At 41.9% G+C, this 23953-nt stretch overlaps 1 protein-coding gene and 1 long non-coding RNA gene across 5 annotated transcripts in view; one reads left to right on the forward strand and one right to left on the reverse strand.

Annotated features, from left to right (window-relative positions):
- The window catches only part of LOC107318420, a 30797-nt gene that overhangs the window by 1351 nt on the left and 5493 nt on the right, over nucleotides 1-23953 (forward strand). For both annotated transcript variants that reach the window (XR_001557349.2, XR_001557350.2), the window contains exons 2-3: nucleotides 14806-14970; nucleotides 18084-18212. This is a non-coding gene — a long non-coding RNA (uncharacterized LOC107318420). The remainder of the gene's footprint in view (nucleotides 1-14805; nucleotides 14971-18083; nucleotides 18213-23953) is intronic.
- Nucleotides 1986-23953, reverse strand: part of MME (membrane metalloendopeptidase) — a 31971-nt gene continuing 10003 nt past the window's right edge. For 2 of the 3 annotated variants that reach the window (XM_015872196.2, XM_015872197.2), the window contains exons 6-23: nucleotides 23658-23753; nucleotides 23440-23558; nucleotides 22991-23056; nucleotides 19385-19519; nucleotides 18066-18167; nucleotides 15433-15569; nucleotides 15240-15333; nucleotides 14786-14914; nucleotides 13761-13859; nucleotides 13122-13202; nucleotides 12669-12772; nucleotides 11725-11783; nucleotides 9873-9992; nucleotides 9560-9693; nucleotides 8786-8851; nucleotides 5551-5646; nucleotides 5092-5168; nucleotides 3153-3384 (exon numbers count right to left, since the gene is read on the reverse strand). In XM_015872196.2, the coding sequence (XP_015727682.1) occupies nucleotides 3285-3384; nucleotides 5092-5168; nucleotides 5551-5646; nucleotides 8786-8851; nucleotides 9560-9693; nucleotides 9873-9992; nucleotides 11725-11783; nucleotides 12669-12772; nucleotides 13122-13202; nucleotides 13761-13859; nucleotides 14786-14914; nucleotides 15240-15333; nucleotides 15433-15569; nucleotides 18066-18167; nucleotides 19385-19519; nucleotides 22991-23056; nucleotides 23440-23558; nucleotides 23658-23753 (1814 nt within the window). In that variant the 3' untranslated portion in view covers nucleotides 3153-3284. Of the gene's footprint in view, nucleotides 3385-5091; nucleotides 5169-5550; nucleotides 5647-8785; nucleotides 8852-9559; nucleotides 9694-9872; nucleotides 9993-11724; nucleotides 11784-12668; nucleotides 12773-13121; nucleotides 13203-13760; nucleotides 13860-14785; nucleotides 14915-15239; nucleotides 15334-15432; nucleotides 15570-18065; nucleotides 18168-19384; nucleotides 19520-22990; nucleotides 23057-23439; nucleotides 23559-23657; nucleotides 23754-23953 lie in introns of all 3 variants that reach the window. The other variant, XM_015872194.1, reaches the window with a different exon arrangement.

Here is a 23953-nt window from a genome sequence, read left to right on the forward strand (position 1 = left end):
TCCTACAGAAACCTAATTGTACAGGTTTTTTTTCATATGAATATATAGCAGTGCTTGTATGTAGTAAGACAGGAGTGGACGCTGTATTGTGTATCTGCTGTGATAGAGATGGGGACAGATACTGAGTTGGCTCTCATTCAGTGTTGTACTGGTGTATCATCACTGAGACACAAGAGTTGGGGTGGATGTGAGGCAATCAGGTGGGAATGGATGGAAATCTTTCTGATAATCTTAAAACTGTCTCAGTGAATCCCCATGTAAGGAAGGAAGGCTTAAAGAAGGAAGATGGTTTACGTCATGCATGTTCTCACAAAGGATTCTGTCTGTGTTCTGCTGTTCCCATCAGTTCAGCGTGTGATGCTACGTGAGTGTCTGTGTGGTCAGTGGAGGACACTGAATGGTGGTGTTGTCACCAGGAGGTCAGTGCAAAGCAGCAGCTGGGAGTGGAAATTCACAGCTGTGAACATTGTGAGAAGTTTTGTCCCAGATACGTGGTTGATGGATGTTACATTCAGCTGTCTTTGTATGGATCTTGTAAAGGCTGTAAGGGTCTGCAGTCTGGAGAAGGCAGTGTGCTTCTTCCACTGATGGATACAGGAAACATTTCCCTTTTCTGAGGTAATGCTGTTTGGTGTGGAGCACACTGAGCATTTCTCATTCCACAGCTGAGTGCCACAGACAGTGGGCAACACAGCGCCCAGCTGAACGTACGTGAGGGATGGAACATATCCGTGTGAGGGCACAAATCCAGCTGTTAAGCTGTTACTGAGCCCCAGAAGTTGGGCTCATCGGGGCTTGTTTGTATTGAAGGATGGTAAAGAAGAAACCCCCTTTCTTAGGCAGTGCAGCCAAAGCAGTGAAAGTTACGAAAAGGGGCAGCTTCAGCAGCACGGTGCTCTATTAGTGGTGCCACATGGATTGTTTCTGTAACTTTCAGCACTCAGTGTGGTGGTTTCCTGAACAAGGAAAGTCCTAGAAAGCAGCAATGCAGTTGCCTGTGAGTTTTGCTCCTGCTGTGAGATCTGCTGGAGTGCTCCGAGATGGGAATGCCACATTGAGCGACGTGCTTTTCAGGCTTTGTTGTTCTGGAGGCCTTTGGTGGATGCTTCCTGTGACATACCTATAAATATTTCCCTGACATTAACATTCTGAGAAGGAAAAGCCTCGCTGGTGCTAATTAGTTTGCAAGCTGTGATAAAAGGTGTATTGTGATTTTTCACTGCTTGCTTGTCAGATATCTCACATCTCAATTACCAGCTTTCTGTTTCTCTTATGGAATACTGATTTTCACTTTTTCATGAGCATGGAAATCAAGTGTTACTGGTTAAAGTTTGTTTTTTGAGGTGCATGTTATTTCTCTGTTGGGTGCTAACACGTGGCCTTGCTGCACACAGCGGATGTGCCTGGTGGCTTTGGGTAGGAGAGCTGGGGAAGATGAGGCTGCTGTGAGGGCACAGGACAGGCCCAGTGCCAGGACCCACAGGGTTCAGGCTGTGCTGCAGAGTGTGACTTCTTTTGTGTCCTCCTGGTCCCAGTGTGTGGCTGTGTCCCAATGGGGCTCTTTCAGCACTCATGCTCCCCTGGTGCAGCAGCTCTGGCTGGGAGCAGAACCAACCTCTGTTCATTTTCCCACCTGCAGGCAAACAGAATGTCAGGTGGTAAGTGTATCAGAAAAGCTTGCTGCTCTGCTGCTGAACAGAACTGGTCTACCTGTACCAATGTACTTGTGTTGCTGTAAGAAAGATGCTTGATTTGCCATTCTATTAACTTACAAATTATTAGTGATTCTGTATTTATTTAGTTACCTTTATAATTACTTATTCTGTATTTAGTCATACACTTTTTTTAGTTACTTTCTGACTTGCTTTTCCACCTTTGGTGTGTGTTACTGTATTTATCTGTAAAATGGGATAATAGCACCTATCGAAACCCACACACAATACGCTTCTGTATTGTTCTACTTCCTGTAAAGAACACACACTGCATTTGGTTTATAATTTCAGTTTATTATCAAAATGTTTTTATCAGATGGCAAACTGAAAAAGCTAAAAGGAACATAGGTTTTCAAATATACCTATTGTAGCAGTCATCTGAGGTATCTGCCACTTATTTTTGGAAATCTCTTTGCTTTGGTATACAAAGCAGTTCCTTTGCAATCTGCATGATGATGTTCAGTACCTATCACTGCAGATTTAAAGCCCGTTACCTTCTCATTTAAAGCTCTGCTAATGTAAGCAGCTGTGCAGCTTTCCTGGTGTGAGGGCTGACATCCATTGGAGCACGTACCAATGATGTGCAGGATTGAAACCCACAGTGCTGAGATAGTCAGTCTGAAAGCTGTGCATGACAGTACGCTTATTGGTGTCCTCCACTGCACATCTGTTTTGGAGGCTGCATCTTACTCTTTGATTCCACTCATTACTCTAATTGGCCAGTTCTATGCAGATGCTGATAAAATATATTACAGTAGTTTAAGTCAAAAGTGTAACTCAGATTTAAATACAAAAACTGTGATTTATACATTGCTAGAAACTTTAAAAAAGACCAACATTAGAGAAAGCAAAAAGCGTAGAAAATTGTGGGAGGGTCTTTGATCACAATCTTACAGATTAGGCGTTCAACAATTAATAAATTACCTACTATTTCAGTTTGGCTGGAAAGCAGTAAATAAACTTTTGTAAATGTGAGTTTAGATAATACGCAATGGAATAGTTAGCGAGAGGTTATTTAACTGTGGCACGTCTTTGGACTCCCTTTGCATAAATGGCTTCAAGTAGAAAACATTTGGTAGAACAGATTTATCCTAACAGCAGAGAGTACAAAGGCTGACGCAGGATGCAAACCGCTGCCTCGTTATCATATTATGGTCAACAACACCACGTTTTACTTGATACTTCCTTCCTCTGCTCGATCAGGAATCCGCGTTCATCAACCAGTGGGAGATCGTGTGTTGTACTCTGGCATTTAAAAAACACGATGCAAAAAGCCATAGCTTGGTGGGGAGCAGGGTTAGCTGTGAGGGCAGCGCTGTGCACGGCACTGAGCATCCTGCAGGGCTGGCTGAGGAGCAGCAGCAGCCACAAGAGCTGAGCGCTGCCTTGGTGTTACCCTTCACTGGAGGAACAGATTTGTTTTGGTGTGGTTGCTTCTTGTTGCTTACTGAGGATTAAAGGGACTTCTCTAGCAATTTTCTCTCAATTTTCTTCCTTCTGCCTCTTGTCAAAATTAGTTCGTAATTTCTGTTTATCTGGAAAGCTTCTTGTGCTGCAGGCTGCGCAGCTCCATCACCAAACCCGGCATTTCTTAGCAGGATCCATGTAGCTTTTTGTGGTGCATGAAAAGGCTTCAGAAAACTCCGGAGAGTTTTGCAATGATCCTATGACCCTTTAAAACAAAACAAGAACATCGTGGCATTTTTAATTCCCTTTCTTTAGTAATGGAAAAAAACAAAAACCAGCAAACCAACCCAAACAGAAAGATCCCGGTTTTTAACCTTTTTCCCCCATCACGTATTGCCCACCCTCAGTTTGCACTGGCATTTTTTCGTGGCTCTGCTTTGTTGATGACTTTCCTGGCATCAGGAGGACGAGGCGCTGAGGTGGAGGAGCAGCTCTGCCTTCTCCTGGAATGATCATTTACATTTCTACTCCAATCAGATTTAAATGAAGAGGATTCTGTTTCCCTGGGCGTTCACAAATGTTTCAGTGAAGGAGTTTCTTGGAATAAAGACTCAAACAAACAAGAGCTCTCCAGTGAATACGAGGAAATTCCAGCTAAGGCAATGTGTGTGTGTGTAATTGTGAACATGTGTGAGTGTAACTGCGAGGAGCTGATCACTGCTTTGGGAATGGAAAGAGCACAGAAATACCTACATGGGGCAGCAGCTTCAGCTCAGAGTGTCAGACTTCGATACCAGCACACGTGGATGTGGGCCTGCAGCTGAACTCAAGCAAGGTGTCTAAATGATCCTGCAGTGCTTCAGTTATCTAGCTGCTGAAATGTGATTTTGCCAGGAACGGAGCAAAAGGTACTCGGGGAGTAAATGTAAACTCCATTTACATTTGTTAGTAACAAACAACACAGCAGCAGGGTGAGAATTCTGTTGCCTTCTCTAATATTCCCAGAAATGTGAAGATCTGGAGCACAGCACCTGCTGAGTTTTAACATGGCACATTAGTGCTCAGATACAGGCTCTGTTTTGCTACCTTTGAGGATTTGATCTAAGCCATCATTCTGGTTACTTCTTTTATTAGTGGACAGACAGTTCTACCTGTCCAGTACTTCTATGCAAGTAGTGACTTTTCTGAAGCACTCTCTGTCCTACCTGTAGGAGATGCAGCCTGCAGTTAGTGTAGCAGGTGTCTGAGAAGCCAAAAGATAATCCAACCAAACTCCATCAAGCTCAGTGCATCGGGAGCCCTCGTGTGGTTTTAATAGCATCACGATGCAGTCATCTTGTGGGTATGTCTTTGTACTGAAATGCTTTCCTTTTTAGAGCTCCTCTGTGGGCCTCATCCTGAAAATTACCTCACCTTCTGAAGGCGTCGCTGTGGCTCCTCATTAATTTTTGTGTAACTGGATATAGAGTTTATAGCCCTTCCTACTGATTGAGGAACAACACAATACATAATGTAGTGTGTTCAAGATATGCACAGATAGGATTGTGTGAAGATGCTGAAGTGGTGGATTTTGGGGGACTCGTGATTTGTACAAATTAGGTATGGAAGGAAGGGGCAAAGTACAGCCTGGTCAGCACTGAGACCAAATTCAGCCCAGCGTAGGACTTTGCACAAATGGTCTCTGTGAGAGATGTGCAGGAAGTACAGAAACCACCCACAGAGAAATGCCAGTCAGGCGGCAGCTGAAGGAACAGTCACTACTGTCACCAGATATTTGGCTACGTGGGACAAACAAGATAGCCCTGTGAAAAGCCACTGGAGGAGAGGTACTGAAATGAATGCCCTGAATTGTATCAGGAACGATATCAGCTCTTGTGTATACAAGGCTTTGATGACAGTTTTTCAGAGCTGTGAGATGTGCTGTTGGTGTCTGCATTACTGAATTACATTGAAGATTGCTACACATGCTGACCTGAATTTGCCTGGGCTGTGTACGTCAGTTTTGATGGAGTTCACAGCATATTCTGGTCTGTACGTTCCACACCATACCTACACATAACAAAGAAAAGCATCTGTTAGCAATGAGATTGTCCAGGAAGAAACCTGCTGTCATTTCACAATGAAATACTTAATACCGTGAGATTAAATTCCATGTTGGAACATAATAAAAATATGTATTATTATTTTTAAAGTGTATTCTTATTCTGAAGCAAAGGCATTTGAGCACAAGAAGCTGCCCACCAGATCTATTCCTAGGTGAGTTCATTTATGTAGGTAAGAAAAACTTTACTTAGCAAGGCTTTACTGTCACTACGTTGTATAGAACACTGCTCAGCTTAGCAGCTCTTAGGAGAACTAAGAAGTCAGCCTGATGTACTGTTAAAGCATAATGGAGTGATTTTCACAGCCTTCAATCGAGCATGTGAAATACCTGTGCAAAGTTGAGAAAAAACAGCTGCTGGTGGTTCATGTCCAGACCAGGGAGAAGTTTCTCTTTCCCATTCTTTTTCACAAAGTTCTGATAGGCCTGCAGAATGAATTGTGCAGAAATGTTACAACTTTCAATCTGTACAGTCTACACGATGCGATGACAAGAAGGAACATGGTGGATTCTTTGACACAGTTTATCACAAACTGCCTTGGCCATCTATCCTGTTGCATGCTGCTTTTCAGCAGAGAAAGACAGGGCCGTTCCTTAGTACTGCAGTTGGAGTGGGCTGACTGTATCAGTGCAGGATTTGCAGTGAGTGGATTTGCAGTAGAGTTGTACAGCAGGTTTACTGCCTCATTTACATTAGATTAAATAGTAGGATGAACAGGCTTAAGAAAAGCAATTTACTGTGTCAAAAAAAAAAAAAACAAAACCAAAAAAAACAGCAAAGAAGAGAAGGTTAATGGAGTAATTTCAGCAAGACAGGCCCATCCAGATCACTAGGTCTTTGTGTAACCATGCATCTTTTTTATAGAGGAAGAAATTAAGTACGGTGTTCTGAAATACAGTACCTGTGGAGAATTAATGTTACACTTCGTCAACCTTTATGATAATTTATGTATTAAATTCCAGCGAATGGTTACATATTTTCCTAGCAATCCTTTAATGGGGTTAATTAATGAATAACAGAGTATGTTCCTTAAAAGAAAATGGCTGTGAGATTCTCTTCTGTTGACTTAGGGGTTGCTGTAGTGAGGCATCAGCGAGCTCTGTGCTAAAGCAGCCTCCAAGCTGTCAGTGCTCAGAGCTGCCTGTATGAGGCTTTACCTGCAGCAGCTGTTTCATGCAAGTTCTGTGGGTCAGGCGTTACTGTCAGTTGCTTTCAGTTTGTACCTTGCATGGTAAAGGTGGTTGTGGGAAGGCGCGGTGCTGTGCTGCTTTCTAAAGCACAGTCCTGAGCAGAGCAGAGCTGACACATCTCACCTGAGACCCAGCGTGTGTCCCACCCAGCACGCGGGACCCCCAGCATGTGGGTCCGTGGTTCAGTGGCTGAGCTGTGCACCCCAGCCTGCCTCTGCAACAATGATATCCAAGATATGATCCAAGTATTCATTCCTCCTGCACTTACTCATCTTTCACTCCTACCCTTGTTCTTTCTTGTCCCTAATGAAGTAAGAGATGCGTGGCAAAAAGCTTCAACGGTTGCAAAACTGTTAACTTTTTTTTTCCCCTCTCAGATATTTATCAAATACACGTATATCGTACATTGCAGGGCTCCAGGATCCAGTTTTACTAACATAAAATTGGTTCTGCAGAGAGAAGAAATCAGTTTTGTCAATTATTCAACGTTGCGTTATGAAAACCTGATTTCTACAAGTAAACCTTTTGTTTTGTTTTGTTTTGTTTTTAAACAAATTGCAAAAGATTTTAAAACCTTCCCATAGCAAGAACAACTGCTTTCATGTTTCTCATAAAGGACGTGTGTCAAAGTGTGTTGTTTGTCTGCTACCACCTAAAGAAAGATGCGGGCAGATTGGAGGAATATTCTGACTAATGGCAGTGCCAGGCTGCCAGAAGAGTAAAGTCAATCACTGAAGTGTAAGTTGAAGAAAGTACAGTCAGCAGGTCTGCTGAAAAGGCTCCAGAAATTGTAGTCATTCACAAGCTGAGCAAGACTCAGCAGTGCCGCGATATCGCAAAGATATCGTACTGGGATGTATAAACAGGAGCATCTTATATAAGTCACAGGAAAGAATCCTTATACTCTACTTGGCATTGGCCGGGTCTCAGCTGGAGCACTCTGTACTGTTTTGAGCACTGCACTCAAAGAAAGACGTAGACCAACTGGAGGGAGTCCAGAAGAAAACAGCAAGAATGAGCAGAGGTCTAGCAAACATGACCTATGAGGAAAGATTGAAATAATTGGGTTTGTTTAGTCTAAAGAAGAGAAGTCTGTGCTTTACATAACGGTCTTCAAATATGTAAAAGGTGGCTGAAAAGAAAAGAATAGATTGTTCTTTGTTTCCACCATTGAAAGCAAAGTTGAGATAGCATTCAAACTACAGCAAGGATATAGTGGATCTTCTCTTACAGAGTGCTTGGAGTGGTTGGCTGTGCCTGCAAGGATGGGGGTGAACTGGATGGCCCCTCAGGGTTCCTTCTGTTTTTGATACATTTGTTGTTTTTTATTGCTCCTGATACCATCATAACTAAGGAAGTCCAATTGCTTTCTCTGACTTGTTGTTTTTTCACTCTATGTCCATTCCTTTCAGAAAGAGAATGCTCTGTTATGGGATTGTGTTGTTGTTTTCATGTATTTAAGTATTCATGTAACTGAAGAACAGAGTGATCTATTATGACATAGCGGTTCCTCTTTCAGACTTACAAGACACTCTTTAATCTCTTACTAATGGTAGTATTTCCCCTCAAGCATTTATAATTCTATTGATCAGAGCATTGCTCATGGCCCTGCTTGCAGGAGTGGTACGACAAGTTTGAGAAGTGTGACTTAGTCCATGCATTCCAGCAGGCACTTTGCTGAGCAATGACAGCAGTCATGTTTTCAAGTGTTGGATATTTTGCTACAGATTAGGCGTTCAGGGAAGGACACAAAGCGTCGTGTTATAGTGGCCTGCACTGTCAGATTTGTAACATGGAAAAGGCCTAGAGAAGCTGACTTGGTTCTCATCTCTTAACCTGTGGTCACAAAGAGAAGACCTTAATTTACTTTCAGACTCTGAGATGGTAAATCCAAAGAATTAGGTATCTATTTCAGGTAGAGAGTGAAAGAAAAACCAGAAAGCAGACAAGCTTCCTATAGAAGGCTTAGGACAGGGCACCCAGATATCACTGACATCTTTGGGTACCTGCCCAGCGGACACCAGTCATGTGTATGAGACAAGATTCTGAGCAGTGTACATGGTGAATAGAGCTCCATGCCTCTGGATAGAAGTGAGAAGAAAATCATTCTGTTCCTCCTTCCTAGTATAGAAATGCTGGTGAAGACAGGTAGCCAGAGCTGCTCAGTATCATCAGTGTAGTTCGGCAGTTGTTCAAATGTGGCCTGAGACAATAGGATGACAGAGACACAGCAGTTGTCAATGGTTTTAACGTGTGCTTTGATGTGTGGTTCTGTCCCAGGCACCAAAGCAGTGCTGCTTCTCCAAATGCTGTGAAATAAGTTGTCTTAACCTATGATGATTTCGGCTAAAATAAAAAGGTGGATGCTTCTTACCTTATATGCTTGTCTAACACCACCATTATCAGCAATGTTTTCTCCTAGTGTGTTGATTCCACTCAGCTGTGAAAAAAAAAAAGAAACAGAGAATACAGTCTCTGGAAGGAAGAGCTGATCCAGGATCTGGCTGCCACACAGTGTGTCTCATTCACCTTTGAATGTGGAGAATTCCCATAAAATCTGAAGTTGGAGGAGAAGTCTATGACAGAAAGAACCTCTGAGAAGTTTCCTTTTCCCTTTTCTCAAAATCCATGCACTCTTGTTTTCCCTAACCTCCTTCCTCCCTGCACAGGTGGCTTTCAAGGACCTTGTATCTCATTACTCAGAATTTCTGATGCTTAGTCGTGTGTTCATTCATTCTTCCTATTTTCTCTGTGTTTTTAATGCTCACCTTCTTATCACAGTTCCTGCTGGGGAAAGTAAGCAAAGTCTGTCCTGGGTCTACAAAACAAGTAAAGTCCAAACTCCAGGTACTTGTAATTACCAGTTAACAGACATCAGCAAATCTGCTGATGCCCATGAAGGACTATAGGGCCAATGAAGGACTATAGAGCAAGGGCTTCTGGGGCTGCCACTCAGGATGTACCACTGCCTTGTTCAGATCTGGCAGTACAGCTATGGAGTTGTTACTGCTATTTTTAAGAATCTCTTGCTGTTTTCTCTCAACCATCATGTGAAAAAGTCTTTGCCTTTATGTTCAGAACATAAGATTTTTGTGGTTTTTCATTAAAAATAAGCGAACATTGGTAGTTATAAGTAAATCTGGCATACCTGCTGCCCGCCCGCTAGGTCCCATGAGAAGTTTCCATACTGGTACACGATGCACTGCGATAAGTCCTTAAAATTACGTGCAGATTCTTCAGTCCACCAGTCTACGAGGTCTCCATTCTCATTGAAATTTCTGCCTGTAACAGTAGTTTAACAGAATGATGAATATAGGAACAAAAGAAGCATTTGATGCCATAAGAAGGCATCTATATGGAAACTTGGTCTTCGTTTTGTTTGTTCATTGGAATGATTAAGCACGATGACATGTAAAATATTCTGTGTACTCTACGTTTTGTAACTAGAAACTCAACCTTACCGTTGTCATCAAAGCCGTGTGTGATTTCGTGACCGATGACCATGCCTATACCGCCGTAATTCAGGGATTTGGGCTGAGATGCACTGAAGAAAGGAGGCTGCAAAATGCCCGCAGGAAAGACTGCAAAAACAAACCCAACACGATGAAGGCACTGCCTCGTTCAGCTCTGAGTGCAGCGTGAACAGACCATTTTTACAGATGTCAAGTCTTGCCAAGTGTCAGAGAAATCTGTTGTTTTGTAACTAGCAGTAACTCCCAGTAGGACCGAGGCAGGCAGGCCATGCTAGCAGTGAAAGAACTCATAGAATCATAGAATCACAAGGTTGGAAAAGACAAAGGTTGGAAATGACTAGGTTGGAAATTGGAACAGAGAGCTTCTTTTTACCCACTTGTACACTAATTTCTCCATGCTTTCAGGAAACAATTTAGTAAAAATAAATCATTGTGATCTTTTATAAACGAAGGTTCTCTCTAGATACAAAACTTGTATGTAAAGAATGATCTGGCAGTTCTCATACTGTGAATGAAGAAGAACATGCTGCTTGTGTTTGCTTGTCAATCCCAGCACAGTTCTGCCCATTTCTTTCAAGAGGAGAATGAATCATGAGAAAAAAAAGAGGTTAGAAAATGAACAATTGCTGCTGTCCTGTGCATAGTGCTGTGCTGTCACAGTCGTTCTGTGTCACTGTTACTTTGGCATTGCATTAAGTTATCTGCATGTTTTTCTGTTCATTTTTATTAGTAGATGCTGATAGTAAAGGCAGGAGTTTAAATGCTGCCCCGTGCAATGGCTATTTTGATGACTGGAAAAACAAAGCAATACTTGGGGTACAGCATCAGAAGGCTGTTCTATTCCTGAAGCCCACAACTAGCAAGGAATTTGCTTAGGATGGTGGGCATCAGTCCTGGTGGCCTGAAACACAGCTGCAGTCATTGGGAGCTCAGTGTAGCCTGTGCTTGAAAACAAAAGAGCACCTTCCCTTCCTGGAGGCAGGCAGCTCCCCGGGACTTTCAGCTCAGTTTAATTAACACCCTGCCACCGCAGCCGTTTTTAGACTAAAATGGTAGAATTCAGAGTTTTGTTTTATTGTTTTTTCTGCTCTGCCATTTAGGAAACAATTTATTCCATGACTTCTGTTACATAAAGCACAGATAGGCATTCCTCCTATAATGGAATACATTTCAAGCAGAGATTCAGACAAGAAAGGGAGTGGAACTCCTTGGGGATATAAAAGACAGACTACTAATCAGCTTTGGGAACATCCAAGGCAGGAAGAAGCATGAAGTGTTCCCCCAGAATCTGTGCAGCCCTACACAGAAGAAGAACATGCTGCTTTTCTTCCTGAATGTGATTGCAAACCGCAACTCTTTGCCAGGAGTGACTGTTGCACAGCATTCCCCAAAGTCAGGAACACAGATCAGCTCCATTAGGTACAGCTGCAGGGCAGGGGTTGCTGGTACCAAAAGGAAGAAATGCTGGACTGCCTTACTAGCAGCTGTTCCACTGCTTTGTTATTTATTTCTTTATTTATTTGATGTTGAGTGGCTTCTTTAAGGTCTGCTTTAAGTACTGCTGTTGGAACTGTGAGGATCACAGCCATGTTAAGTTGCATTAATGGAGCTCTAGATTTCCTATGTATTCTGCATAAAACTCCTTTTTAGAGGTTATGTTTTTTCTTGTTTTTAAAGAATGTTACTAAGCTAATTCAGACATCACTCTAAAGATCAGCCTGCTTTAATTACCCTGAGGTGCCGTAGCTGCAAGGTGAGGTAAGAATTTGTGGCTCAGATTAACCTCCACTAAAAGAAAAATTATTCTGGAAGGATTTAGTAATAATTTGGTAAATCTTACCTATCTGATTTCTACTTGCAGAATAAAAAGCATTGACAACAGCAGCTCCGCTTATCCACCTAGCAACAATGAAAGAACAGAGGTTAGAATTTCAGTTCTTGATGGCAGAGTTAATAACTACAGGTACAAATGTAGAGACTGAATTGCATAATAATGGAGGCTGGAAGGCATTTTTGGAGATTGCTAAGTCCTGAGCCTCTCCTCAGCTAGAGGAAGTTGCTCAGGATGATGTCTGGTCAGGTTTTGAATATCTCCAAGGATGGAGAATCCAGAAACTCTCAGGGCAAGCCGTGCCAGTGCTTGACCACTCTTACTGTTAAAAGTAGCTGTGTCTTAAATGTAAGTGGACTTTCTTGAATTTTGTTGTCTTTTGTTCTGTCACTAGACACCACAGAGAAGGGTGCTCCCTCTGCTTTACTCCTGCCCACCAGGTATATCTACTAATATGATTTCCCGTCCCCTGCTGCCATTTCTTCTTAAAGCTGAGCAATCCCAGCTCTCTCAGTCTTCTGGTTTATCTGCGTTAATTCAGAGGAGTGCACTTCTGAAGTAAATTCCTGCTTATCCTCATTTAATTGTGCTTTGTTTGGCACTGCACAGTGATCTCTGCACAAGAAAAATAAAACACATGAGGATCAAATTTATCTTTCAGATGAACTTAATTGAAAAGCTGCTCTCCAAGAGTCCACTTAATCCACTCCAGGAGCTAAGAGACCAGACTAGAGCTACTCTGCAATACTCAGCCTTCCATGCCATCCCCCTGATTTCATCATCCTGCTGTTAATGTAGGTCCAGCCTTTGAGAAAGCAGTAATGCCCTCCAGCCTGCCCTCTTAATAGGGGAAAAAGTGCAGGAAAGTCATCAAATCTTCTCTGATTCCAACTGTGTACCTCCTCCTGTACAAACTAAGTGAAGATCTATATAAGGTATTTTAAAAGACTTACTCCTCTTTGTCCACCTTTTCTCTAAGCTTTTTCAGTCTTTTCTTCTGGGTAAATACTAAATTTTGAATGATGTTTTCAAAGTATTCTTCTTCTTTGTAGTTCAGCTGCAAAGAAAGAGGGAAAAATACTTAGTGGTGGTGTTTGATGCAGTTTGAATTAGGCAGGTGGTCCACATCATATTTAGGAGCTGGTTCACATTCATGACCAAACAGATGCAGTCACTGAGATACAAACACTCACATCCAACTCAAACCATGTTTAATCTGTGTCAGATTTAGGAGAGCTAGACCGAATCTGTATTACACTGAATTTTAATACATTCTTATTTCCTCTATACAACTGAGTACAAGGTTGAGTTATTCTGTGCAGATGCAGATGATTTGGCTACAGAGATAAAGCCATGGTTTCTCTCTTGAGACCTTCTTCTAATTATGTGCTGTAGTGGATGCTTACCTCCTGGTACTCGCTGTTCAGCTTATTGTCATCTGTCATGATCTCATCTGGATAACCAATCCTCTCTCTAATTGCTCTTGCCTGGGGAAAAGACAGTTTGATGTCCATAGCAAATCTACCCATATTTTCAGATCAGTCATCAATCAGGTGGGCAACTGCAGAAAACCCCCAGCTTTACTTGTACAGAGTTTTTATTTTGATTTATTTTATCACTGAAATCACTGTAAAGTTTATTGTTAATTATAACAGTGGAGACCTTCTTTTCCTGCTGTTCACAATAGCTGGTTAAATCACCACAGATCATTTCTTCTCATTTTCAGTATCACTTTCCTGTAGGTATTCATTATCTATCCACTTAAGCGCAGATTTGCCTGGAAGGTTTTCATCTTTCATATAGATATCTCCTATTTTGTACTCCTACCTCCAGAGAGGCCCCTGCCCATGTAATTTGCATCTGATATAAAAAGTCTGCAAGCTGTTGTACCTCTCTAAAAGAAATATATGCATTTATGTACATATGTGTATATATATATGTGTATATAAAAGCGTTACTGCTTTTCTCTTCTGGAAAATGAACAGTTGCATGCTTATTTTTTTAGAGAAATGCACAGTATTTCCAGTGTTTAAGGTTTCACTTACTTTTTCTTCTGCTTTCTTTTTGGTTTCTGCATCCATCCAGGTGAGCTCATCTAAGGTTTTTATGAAGACACTGCGTATATCTGCAATCATTTCCTCCACCTTGAAAATAACCATCAATATGTTACAGATCCGTATGAAATGATTCTGTTATTTTTCCACAGTTACGGCTTATTGGCTAATCTATTGTTTATTGCCACCATCCTGTTTCCCCTGCACTAGCTGACTCTGTGCTGTTTATGGATCATACTCACACTGTGGAGCTAAAGTTAAGGAGCACTTTCAGCCTGGGAATGGGCACAAGCTCACAAAACAATGCTGATTATTCAGGTTACAAAGGATCTGTCAGATATCCATCTGTTGCACGTTGTGCATCTGATGGGATTATTTCATGTATGAATGGTGTATCTTATGCTTTGATTACAGGAGTGATAGGAAGCAACCACATCTTCATTTTGGGTTTGTTTTAAGACATGTTCCTTGTGAGTGAAGGCAGGGAGAAAGAACTGATAGTCCCTGTGGTGCACTTTCATGATGCACTTTTGCAGGATGTGATCTGGCAGCAGTGCTAAGAGTAGGCAGTGCCTTGGTTCCTGCAGGGGCTGCTCCTTGGGTGTTACTGGCTGATGCATGGCCCACTGCTGAGGCAGCCGTGTACCTTTGGTTCAGGGTCAGCTTGTGGGGCAAGTGGGGTACACAGATACCTCTCTGCCTCCAGGTGTGTGCACATCCAGTCTTTGTATTTCACCTTACTTCACAATGTGGTTGTTTAAATGGAAGCTGGCCAGCTCAGAATTAGTAATGCAGAAGTGCTTAGGTATAATGGGATGACTCTTATAGCACACTCATTCTTGAAACTTGTTAGTTGTTTGTTGCTTGAGGAGCAAATCCGAAGGTTAGGTCTTTTAGGAAGTGACCTTGGTATGCAGAGAAGTTGAATCAAAAGTGTAATCAAACCTTTAAAGAAGTGTAATATGTGACAAATGATGTTTGCATGGTGCACAGGGGTAATTTGCTGGAAGTCTTACCACGTGTTTACTGTCTCCAGCGAAGGCTTCCTGCACATACAGCCGTCCCACTGCATTCTCCATGTTGCCATTGACATAGTTGGCACAGCGACGCCAAACAGCAGTTTCTGATGTGGTGCCATACAGAGCCTGTCAGACAGATACATCAGAGAGAACAGTGACTTCAGGGCGCATGGAAGCTGCAGGTGAGCTGATGAGTAGATGTGCACTTGGAGGAGCCTAATGGATCTTCAGTCAGTGCACTGAGCTCCTGTTTGTACTCATGGAATCTAAACGAGCTCACTGTGTGAAGGGCATGTCCTCCACAGGCTGGGGAAACAGAAGAATCATTAGCAGTATCTTCTTTTGTGCACAAAATGCCTTACATTTCATACAGCACAGCCATGACCAGATCATCTTTTCTGGTTAACAATGATCATTTTTTCAACTCAAAAAGAAAGATGAATTTCTGCACCTTACGAAAAGCATTCCTGGTATCCTTGTAGTTACGGCTCAGGCTGTTGACGAGGTCCATTATGAATCGCCAGATCATGTAGTTTTGAAGTTCTCTACATAATAAAACAGCAATAATAAGCTGGTAACATTTTGAGGCTTTTGAAATATACTGGAAGTAAAATGCAAATCACAAAGATATCTGCCATACCTACCTGGGAGTGTACTTATTAAGGATAGACTTCAGCTTGGTAAGGTATTCTGGGTCATAAACAACCACGTGTTCTGTATTCTCAACATCAATTTGTACAGTTGCCATTATATTATTTATGAATTTTGACCAGTTGAATGCCTGGAAAAGGAATACATGTTATTTAAGGTTAAATGCTCCAGAAACAGCCTTTGGTTATTTTAAAAAATACATCTGCCTTGCACAGTTGTTCTGATCTCCCAACAGCTTCACTGCTTGTAAGTGGTGTCATCACAGTAACAACTGATCTGGGATCATTTATATCCCCTGTGCTCTAAAATCCTATGAAAATAGGATGGTGTCCAGCAAAAAGGGCCCAGACATTGTTTTATTTTCAGAATAACGCAATTAAAAACGTTGTGGCTCTTTCCATTCAGCCTGGGAAAGCAAGAATGGTATTTTCAGTTAAATTTCACTTACTCCTGTGCTATATATGAGTAAGGTTTTCTAAATCAAAGCATGACAGAAAGCTTTATTTCTTAGCATAGTTTGGCTCTGTAGACGAGAGCAGTATAAAATGTTTTGCAAGGTAAGGGCTTGTTCTGAAGTGTGTTGAAGTCCACATAAAGCTTTATTTTAATAGGCTTTAAAACAGACACACTGAATCCTCTGTCTGTAATGAATTTTCCTCTGTATGCCACAGTGTGATATACTGCAAAAGAAACGGTCTAATAGCAGGTCCATGAGCATCTGACAGCAGGATGCCATGGCAGTTCTCACTAAGATGGGTGTTCTCTATTGCTTCCTGCTTCCCCGGTGCCAAAACCCCACGTGCTTTATGCTGGTGTTCACCAGAGCCCACACAGCACTCACTGGGCAGTACCTGTGAAGATTATTTTCTGTTGTTTTCATTCTGTCTCATCCACCCATGTGAACAGTGTTATTCTACTGTCTGGGCACTCTAAACAGGAAGCTCTTGATAGTTTGCTGATAAAAATAATTCCCCTTTGCTTGGTCTTTGGTCAGTGATATCGTGTGCCTCAGAAAGGAGGTGGAGGGCAGCAGTGGCTGGGGAGCAGGCAGTGCCTCGCTTCCTGGCTGTGTGCTGTGTGTATATTCCTATAGCAATTTAGCCGTTCCCTTTGTGAATAAATGACACTGATTTACAGCTGACACTAAACAGACTGCTTTAAATTCCTTATGTAAGCCTGCAGTCCATGTCGTAGGAGATGAGACTCTGTGGACCAGTTTGGTTTAGAAAGCAATTCAAATCAGAAGGTTAAAATCATAATCAAAACTGTAGAGCCACATTGTGATTTTAGTAGGCTGGGTGGGTACTCATAGTGGAAAGGAAGGTGTTGCTTTTAAGAAAAGCGAATAATCCTTGTGCTTCCTTTGAAGGAAAAAAACCTCACGTTAATTTTTAAAATGTTTGCTATGCTGATTTATTTGAAAGTCAGTGGGGATTTTTTTCCCTGTCTGGTTCCCTTGAGAGGGGTAACATCTTGTATCAGACAAACTGTAGCTGAAGAAATCAGATAAGCTTTCAGGAATAGATTCTCTTCAGTTCTGAAAGAGAAGCACCAAATCTAAAGCTAATTTTAGGAATAATTGCTGTTCTATCCTTAGGCCATTACAACAACAGCACTAACTCCCATCATGTGTCTTTTGAGCATTTTTGGATAAATTTAGAGCAGATGATTACTGCTGATCTGCAGTACTCCCCAGAAACTAAAAATAACCTGGGCAATACCGTCCTGTGAACAAGTTAGCTTCTGACATGATGATTGCATTCTGACATTATGACTGTAATGGTAACTTGTCAAGTTAGATCTGTGGGAAAAGGTAAATTATGAAACTAATTGAGTTAAGCAGAATGGAACTGTCATATAATTTAAAACTGAAGAATTTCAAGTCAATAAAAATAGCAGAGACTGTGAAACTGGGATAGGAATAATATTATTTCGTTGTACCTCAGTAACTGCAGCCAGGCCCTATTGACCTGCTTGCCTGTGTGCAGGCCATGGAAGGCAAAGCTGTGTATGATGAACACGGGCATGTCTGGTAAGTGAGCTGTTAGTGGGATGGCACACCTACATTATCATATCTTTAGATATCCTTTAGCTGGACTTTGTGGTGCCATGAATTAAAGGTCATGCTGTGTAAGTGGCACATGACTCAGGAGACAGTTCAGAGCTGAAACGTCCTGGGAGAGCAACAGTGGGAGGAACAGGCAGAATTTTCCTCACGTGTGGTCATAATTTCCAGGGCTCCTTTCTGCTTGCTTTGGATGATCATCCTACAGGGGGAATGCTGGGGAAAAAGAGGACCTTTTGGTCTGAATCTGTAGCTCTGGATGAACAGAGGGCCTGAACAGTCAGAAACGATCATACAGCATGTTGGAGAGAATTGCTGGCTGCAGTGTTTTTGGTCTCTTTGTGTTGAAGCAGAGATGCGAGATCTGCCTCCAAGTCAGCAAAAACTGGGTATGGAAGCACAGGGTTCTATACATAGTGTGATTCAGCAGATATTTAAGTAATAGGTAGTTCAATGCAGGAATCTTGTTTGACTTAAAATTTGTGTAAGATCAAGAAAAACGTGTCAAGCTTCATTATTGACTCTCATCAGCCAAGAATATCGATATTAATTATCACTTACCATATTATTTATTTCCAGTGAAAAGTTGTTCTGGAGTTGTGCCAGCGTCATTTTGTTGTACATCAGAAGTGGATCATTTCTATCTTCAGACTTCGTTGTTGCCTATCAAAGTTAACAAGGAGATTGAGTCAGTTCACAGGAATCTTGGTAAGCAGCAGTAGAAAGCAAGCATGATGGTTTCTGGCTTCATACGTTACTACGAGAAGTTTGCAAAACTGCAGAACTTGTCCTGTGTAGGTAAGTGTAGCATTTCTTTGGGCAGTGTGTGCATTCTGGTCAGTGTGCTTGTGCTGCTGAGTTCCCTCTGGCTCCACTGCAGGCCATTTGTGCAGGCAGCGCTGTGCCTGCCGTGCTGTACCAGGCAGGTTTGTCAAAAAGCAAGGCAGTGGCCACTTGTACTCTTTATCAGCAGCCCCCGCTGCAGGGAAATGCTGGTTGTGTTTCCTTTCTTACTCCCCTTCAAATCTTTCCCCCAAAATTCCTTTCCTTTGAATAGTTTCCTATCTCTGACCAAAATCCTGAAGTGTGTTTCTCAGGAGAATGTGAAGTAAATGAAAATCAGATGGTTTTAGTTTATACAAATGGAGTGTTTGGGTCTGCCTCTGCCAAACACATGCCCTCGCTATCAGCGTAACTTACAAAACCAGCTGAAGCTAGGAGATCTCTACTTGGACTGTTTTACAGTCATCCCCAGCTTCAGGTGCTTTTGGAATGTTCAGTAATCACAGACCACGTTCCTGCTCATGAATGCTTTCATTTCCACTTGTTTATCTCAGTGCAAGTTTAAATTCGAGCTGTTTCTCCCAGGGATACTTTCTGGAGAACGGGCATTTGATTAAAAATGCACTTGAAACAATCAGCATTGTGGAACAGCTTGTGTAGGACAAACATTACTTTGTGTTGCGTGGCAAGCCAAGGGATGGGGATCTGCTGCTCTGATAACCAAGCAGCCTGCTTGGAGGAAAGGACAAAAGAAAAGAGGCTCCAGCAGCATCTCCTAAAATGCACTTTCTATGGCAGAACACAAACCAAGCCTGTCTGTTGCCCTTTTCCCTTGAAGGGCTGCTGTGAACAGTTTAGGATGAAATAGTTTGTTATTTGTGGAAAACAGGTAACTCCTGTTTGCCTTGCTCATCAGAAGGCCTGTCTTTGTATGTGTTCTTCTTAGGTATTCCAGACCACGGGTACTTCTGGTCAGCATTTGATCCCACAGAGTAGCACAAGCGTGTAACTTAACAACTCGCTGTACAGTTAGTTGGCTTCCTTAGGTATGAAGGGGGTCAGGTATTTAAAGATACTTTGAAAATCAGTTTTCTTACATTAGCGATCTCTTTCTCCAGGTCCATGACTCTCTTCATTTCTTCAGCAACCTGGGTCTCATTGAAAGAAATGTTTCTTTCTTGTAGGATTAGTTTGGCTACAGAAGTCATGAAATCAACGTAGGCAGCACATGCCTGCAGGGAAAAACACAGATGGTTTAAGGAAAGAATTCTTCAATGAATATCTTGATTGCATTTAAGATTTTGTCCTCATTTTACGAACAATGTGTGGCTCTTCATCTCCTCCTTTGATAACTGTGCAGCAATTGATTCTCAGGTACTGCTAGATCACAAATAGAAACGTGAGAGTTCCCTCATGGAAAAGTACTGTGCAGTTTATAGCACTGTTCAGCACTGTCAACTGCTGCACTGTGTTTTCATTATTTAAAATGAGACATTTGTGGGTCCGTATTTAAACTACCACCTGTGCTTTTTCTAGTTCACTTTAATTATGGCTTCCAAAAATACTGTGTCCAAAGAGCAGAGTTCCCAGACACATAAAACCCAGAGAAATGATGATGGACTGTGGGATTGGTGCTGTGGGCACATTATCCCAGAAGCAGCAGCTCTTGTGCGATTACCTGGAACATCCAGAAATCGTTTTGCTGTGTCTGAGTTCAGGAGAGCTTCCTACACTGCAGGTAGTATCATGTACATGAAGTTTAATATATCTGAATTCACCAAGGATAGGAAGGGAAACATAGAAGTATATTCCTTAAATGGTACACTGTGAAATATCTTAAGATCTTAATTTTATTCTAGTTCTTCTTTGATAAACCACTCTCAATTTTCTTTCAACCAAAATGCTGTTTTCAATATACTTTATAAAGGCAAGGTGAATGCATATTAAATTAGCTGTAATAATAAATCTATTTTAGGCAAGATATCTTCATCTACTGGAACACTGGGAATAGTAGGATTAATGAGGTGTGCATGGTTGATTAAACAGAAATCTTTTGGTGTGTCCAGTAACCTGAGGCAGCAGGATGCAGCCCTTCTAATGAATGCTTACATTTATATGGCCATTCCGATGGCTCCTTTCTTTGCCATCCATCTCCTGTCAGCCTCCCCTTCCTGCAAACAGCACCTGCATGTGCTGGAAAACCGAGCAGCTCATGAACAGTATTGACAACAAGAGTTCAGAAGGAAAGGTGGCTCACAACTGAACTCCGTGTTATTTTTAATTAAGTCAGATTGATTTATCAGGGAGAAAAGCCCATTAAACCACTGACAGCTACATTAACTCACAGAATAGAATGCATAGCAGGCCTGCAAATACCTTTCTAAAATATCCAGATCCGTTTACAATTAAGAATATATGCCTTAATACAAACATTGCCCCCAAAACAGCAAGTCAACAGGAATCTCCAAGTACTAATCATTGCACTTTATTTTTGGCTTGAAGGTAAAGATCAGTGCATGTCACAGAGCAGACAGTTAAGTCAGCTAACTTCAGATGGACTGTATAAATATCTCAGATATTGTAGAGGAAACTTAGATGTCACAGTAATTCCTGTAAGAGTATTCTCTTAAAACAGAAAATAAAAAGTTGTAAAAATGACAGAAGTTGCACTTGCAGCTCAGTGGTTGGAAGTACTGACAAAGCCAGAGGTTGAAGGGCAGGAGGCAGTACCTGGTTTGCTGTATGCAGCTCAAAGAGTAGGATGAGACAGCAGGAAACAGAGCCAAGCAAAGCTATCAGAGGGCAAGGACTGAAGGGAAGAACATCCCTCAAATGGAGCACTCAGGTTTGTAAAACAGTTGCAGAATCACAGAACACACAGAAGATAAGTGGGGCCAACCTTCATGGGGATGGGGAGCCCAGATGAGATGATCTGTCCTTGTCCTATTGCGTATTAAAACCCCTGGTGGAGGTTGTTCCAGTCTCTGGCTGTTCTTTATCTGCCTTTCAGTGACTAATCTCTGTTTCTTTTTTAAAAATGCTTCCCCCCTACAGTCCCGAAGTGCAGAGCTGTGTGATACCTCATGGTAGGTCAGAGTTCAGAATAGAAATTGTGGTTTCTTGCACTGCAGAGGGTGCAGTGCAGGAAAGGGAGCAAACTGAGATACGTGATCTCCTACAGGCCATGGTAACGTGATGATAATAGAGCTGAACAGTTAACATGATTTAATGTAATCTCAATTATAATATAAACAATTAGCATGTCAGCAAAACACCTATAAAACAACGTGCCTAATATGCTTTTCGTAATTTCTGTGTTTAGTTACCCAGAAGAAAACTGGCTAATTAAAGGTCACTGTGGTAGCACCTCCAGCTGCTCAGCCCTCACACACACCTCAGCCCTCGAAGGCTTGGAGCACTACCATGGCTGTGAGTGATACTCAGGGTCAGTGCCCACGGGTTAATGAAATCGTGAACAAACAATAACATGAATTAAAGGCTATGAGAGATTGTAAGTATTTAAAGCAGTTCATATGATATCATAGTTTAGCTGATGCACTTTCATTAGGCAATTAACTGAGGGGACTGTGGTCTCTTCAAATCTTTTATGCAGTAAAGTGTGATCTTTGTTCCAAATGGTTGTGTTTTTCTCTTCCTAAGCCTATTAGTGATAATAAAAGTCATTTCCTGAGGTGATTAGATTATGTCTTCTGACTTAGGTTGGCTCCAGCCAGTGGATCCTTTCACTGTATGCCCATTATGGGCATGAGAGCAGCAGTAAATGTGTGCTATCTGGACTAACCTAACCTTATCCCTGGACTCCACTGTCACCCTCAGCATTTGCTGGTTGATGCCAGTCAACCATAGTTCATTAGGCATGATTTTGTGATCACCAAACAGAGGTGATCCATAAACACTTCTAGCTATCTTAATATGGGATGTCTCTTGATTCAGCTGTAAAGCCTAGCAGATGTGTAATAAAGGTAAACATTTAAAGCTTATTTCCTTTCAAGAGGTCCTAAAAAAAATTCCAAGTAGCTGTTCATGCAAGAATTATGTGGAAAAACTACTGTTTCTTCCAGATGTATGCTAATTAAAAGAGGAAAAAAAGGGAATGGGTAATGAAGGCAGCGATACAGGTTGGGAATTCTGAGGCATGGTGATACTAGAGGAATTTGCAGGCTCCTCATCCAGTGCTGAGACAAGTGGTTAACACTGGCAGCTGGAGCCGAGATGGAAAACACTTGGCTCCTAGTGCAGCCAGGAGGTCAAACAAGGACACTAACATTAATGGCATAATAATATAATATCTCCTCTTCAGGACACTTGTACTGCCTCCCATCCTTAGCTCATTTGTTTCTATATCCCCCTAGTCTCATTCATCTGTATCTTCTGCAGTTGCTTTTCCTTTCCTCATAGCTCCTGATTTCTTGTCTCCTTGCACACTTAGCCAGTTTCTTCCTCCAGTCTTACACATTGTTCTCACCTGCACATCAGCCTTGTTTAAATGCTCATAACAACTACCTTTCTATTTCAGTTTACCCAATTCTGCCAGTAATGGCTCCCAGTGTAGTATTAGAATCAGTCTGGGGAGAGTCTGTTCCAGTTCTTTGCCAACCTCACTCTTGGCAGGTACACCTGCCTTGAAAAACATAGGCTAAAAATGCTGGAATGTAGTCAGTGATCTGTCAGCTCCATCTTACCTCTTGGTATGCACCTGTGCATTCATAGTAGTCACGAGAAGGCAGGCCAAGCCCAGGTTGGTCAATCTGTGAATGGAATTAAAGTTAACAAATGTGTAAGGAGAAAATGGCAGAGCATTCTGCTGTTCTTTGGTCAATTGCAGGCTGCTGATGCTTCACTCTGGACTGCATGCCTATAACTTGTGTATATCTATCTATGTATGTCTCAGTTCTACTCACCTTCCCCGAGAATAACGATGTATCAGTGCAGTGCATAAAGATTATTAACCCTGAAAATGGACAGGGCACCAGCAAACCAATAAGAGAAGCTGAACTACAGAGATCCTCAAACATCTACACACAGTAACATTCAAACTAGTTACATTTCTCTGGGCTAACATGTATGTCTGTGCTTCCGGCTCTTGCTACATGTATATGATGAGCGAGGCAGTGCCATCAGGCAGACTTACATGAATGATGTGTGCTGAGGAATTCTTATCGTCTGTGCCAACAAAAAAGTTAATAAGGACCTTTTTCCCGTATCTGGCGTTGAGCAGAGCTATAGCTGTCTCGGCTGTCCAGGCAGCACCTGGGTAAATGAAAGGTGCACGCAGTCTTTTTGGTAAACAGTGACAAATAAGTCACTTAGGATTTTAGCAGAGAAGGATGTGGACTCTGATTATCTTACCGTAGGAAGACTCCCAGTTGTTTGTTGCTACAGGCCAGTCAGATAAGTTTGCCAGCAGTGTGATTAAAGGCATTCCGCCTCTGCTATCGATGGTTGCTTTTGGGAAAAATGAAATGAATTAACGCAGCATTTTAGAGCATACAAATGCTGTACTGTTGTAATGAGCTCAGAGTTCTGAACCTGAGGGCTCTTTTCACCATCAGCACAGCAGAGTTGTGTTCTGATGAACGCCTCTTCTTTAAGATTTAAAATACATTTCAGCCATGACTGCAGACAACTTAGGCAGATTGCTAGGA

This window comes from Coturnix japonica, chromosome 9, assembly GCF_001577835.2.
Source record: "Coturnix japonica isolate 7356 chromosome 9, Coturnix japonica 2.1, whole genome shotgun sequence".
Classification (NCBI taxonomy): Eukaryota; Metazoa; Chordata; class Aves; order Galliformes; family Phasianidae; genus Coturnix; species Coturnix japonica.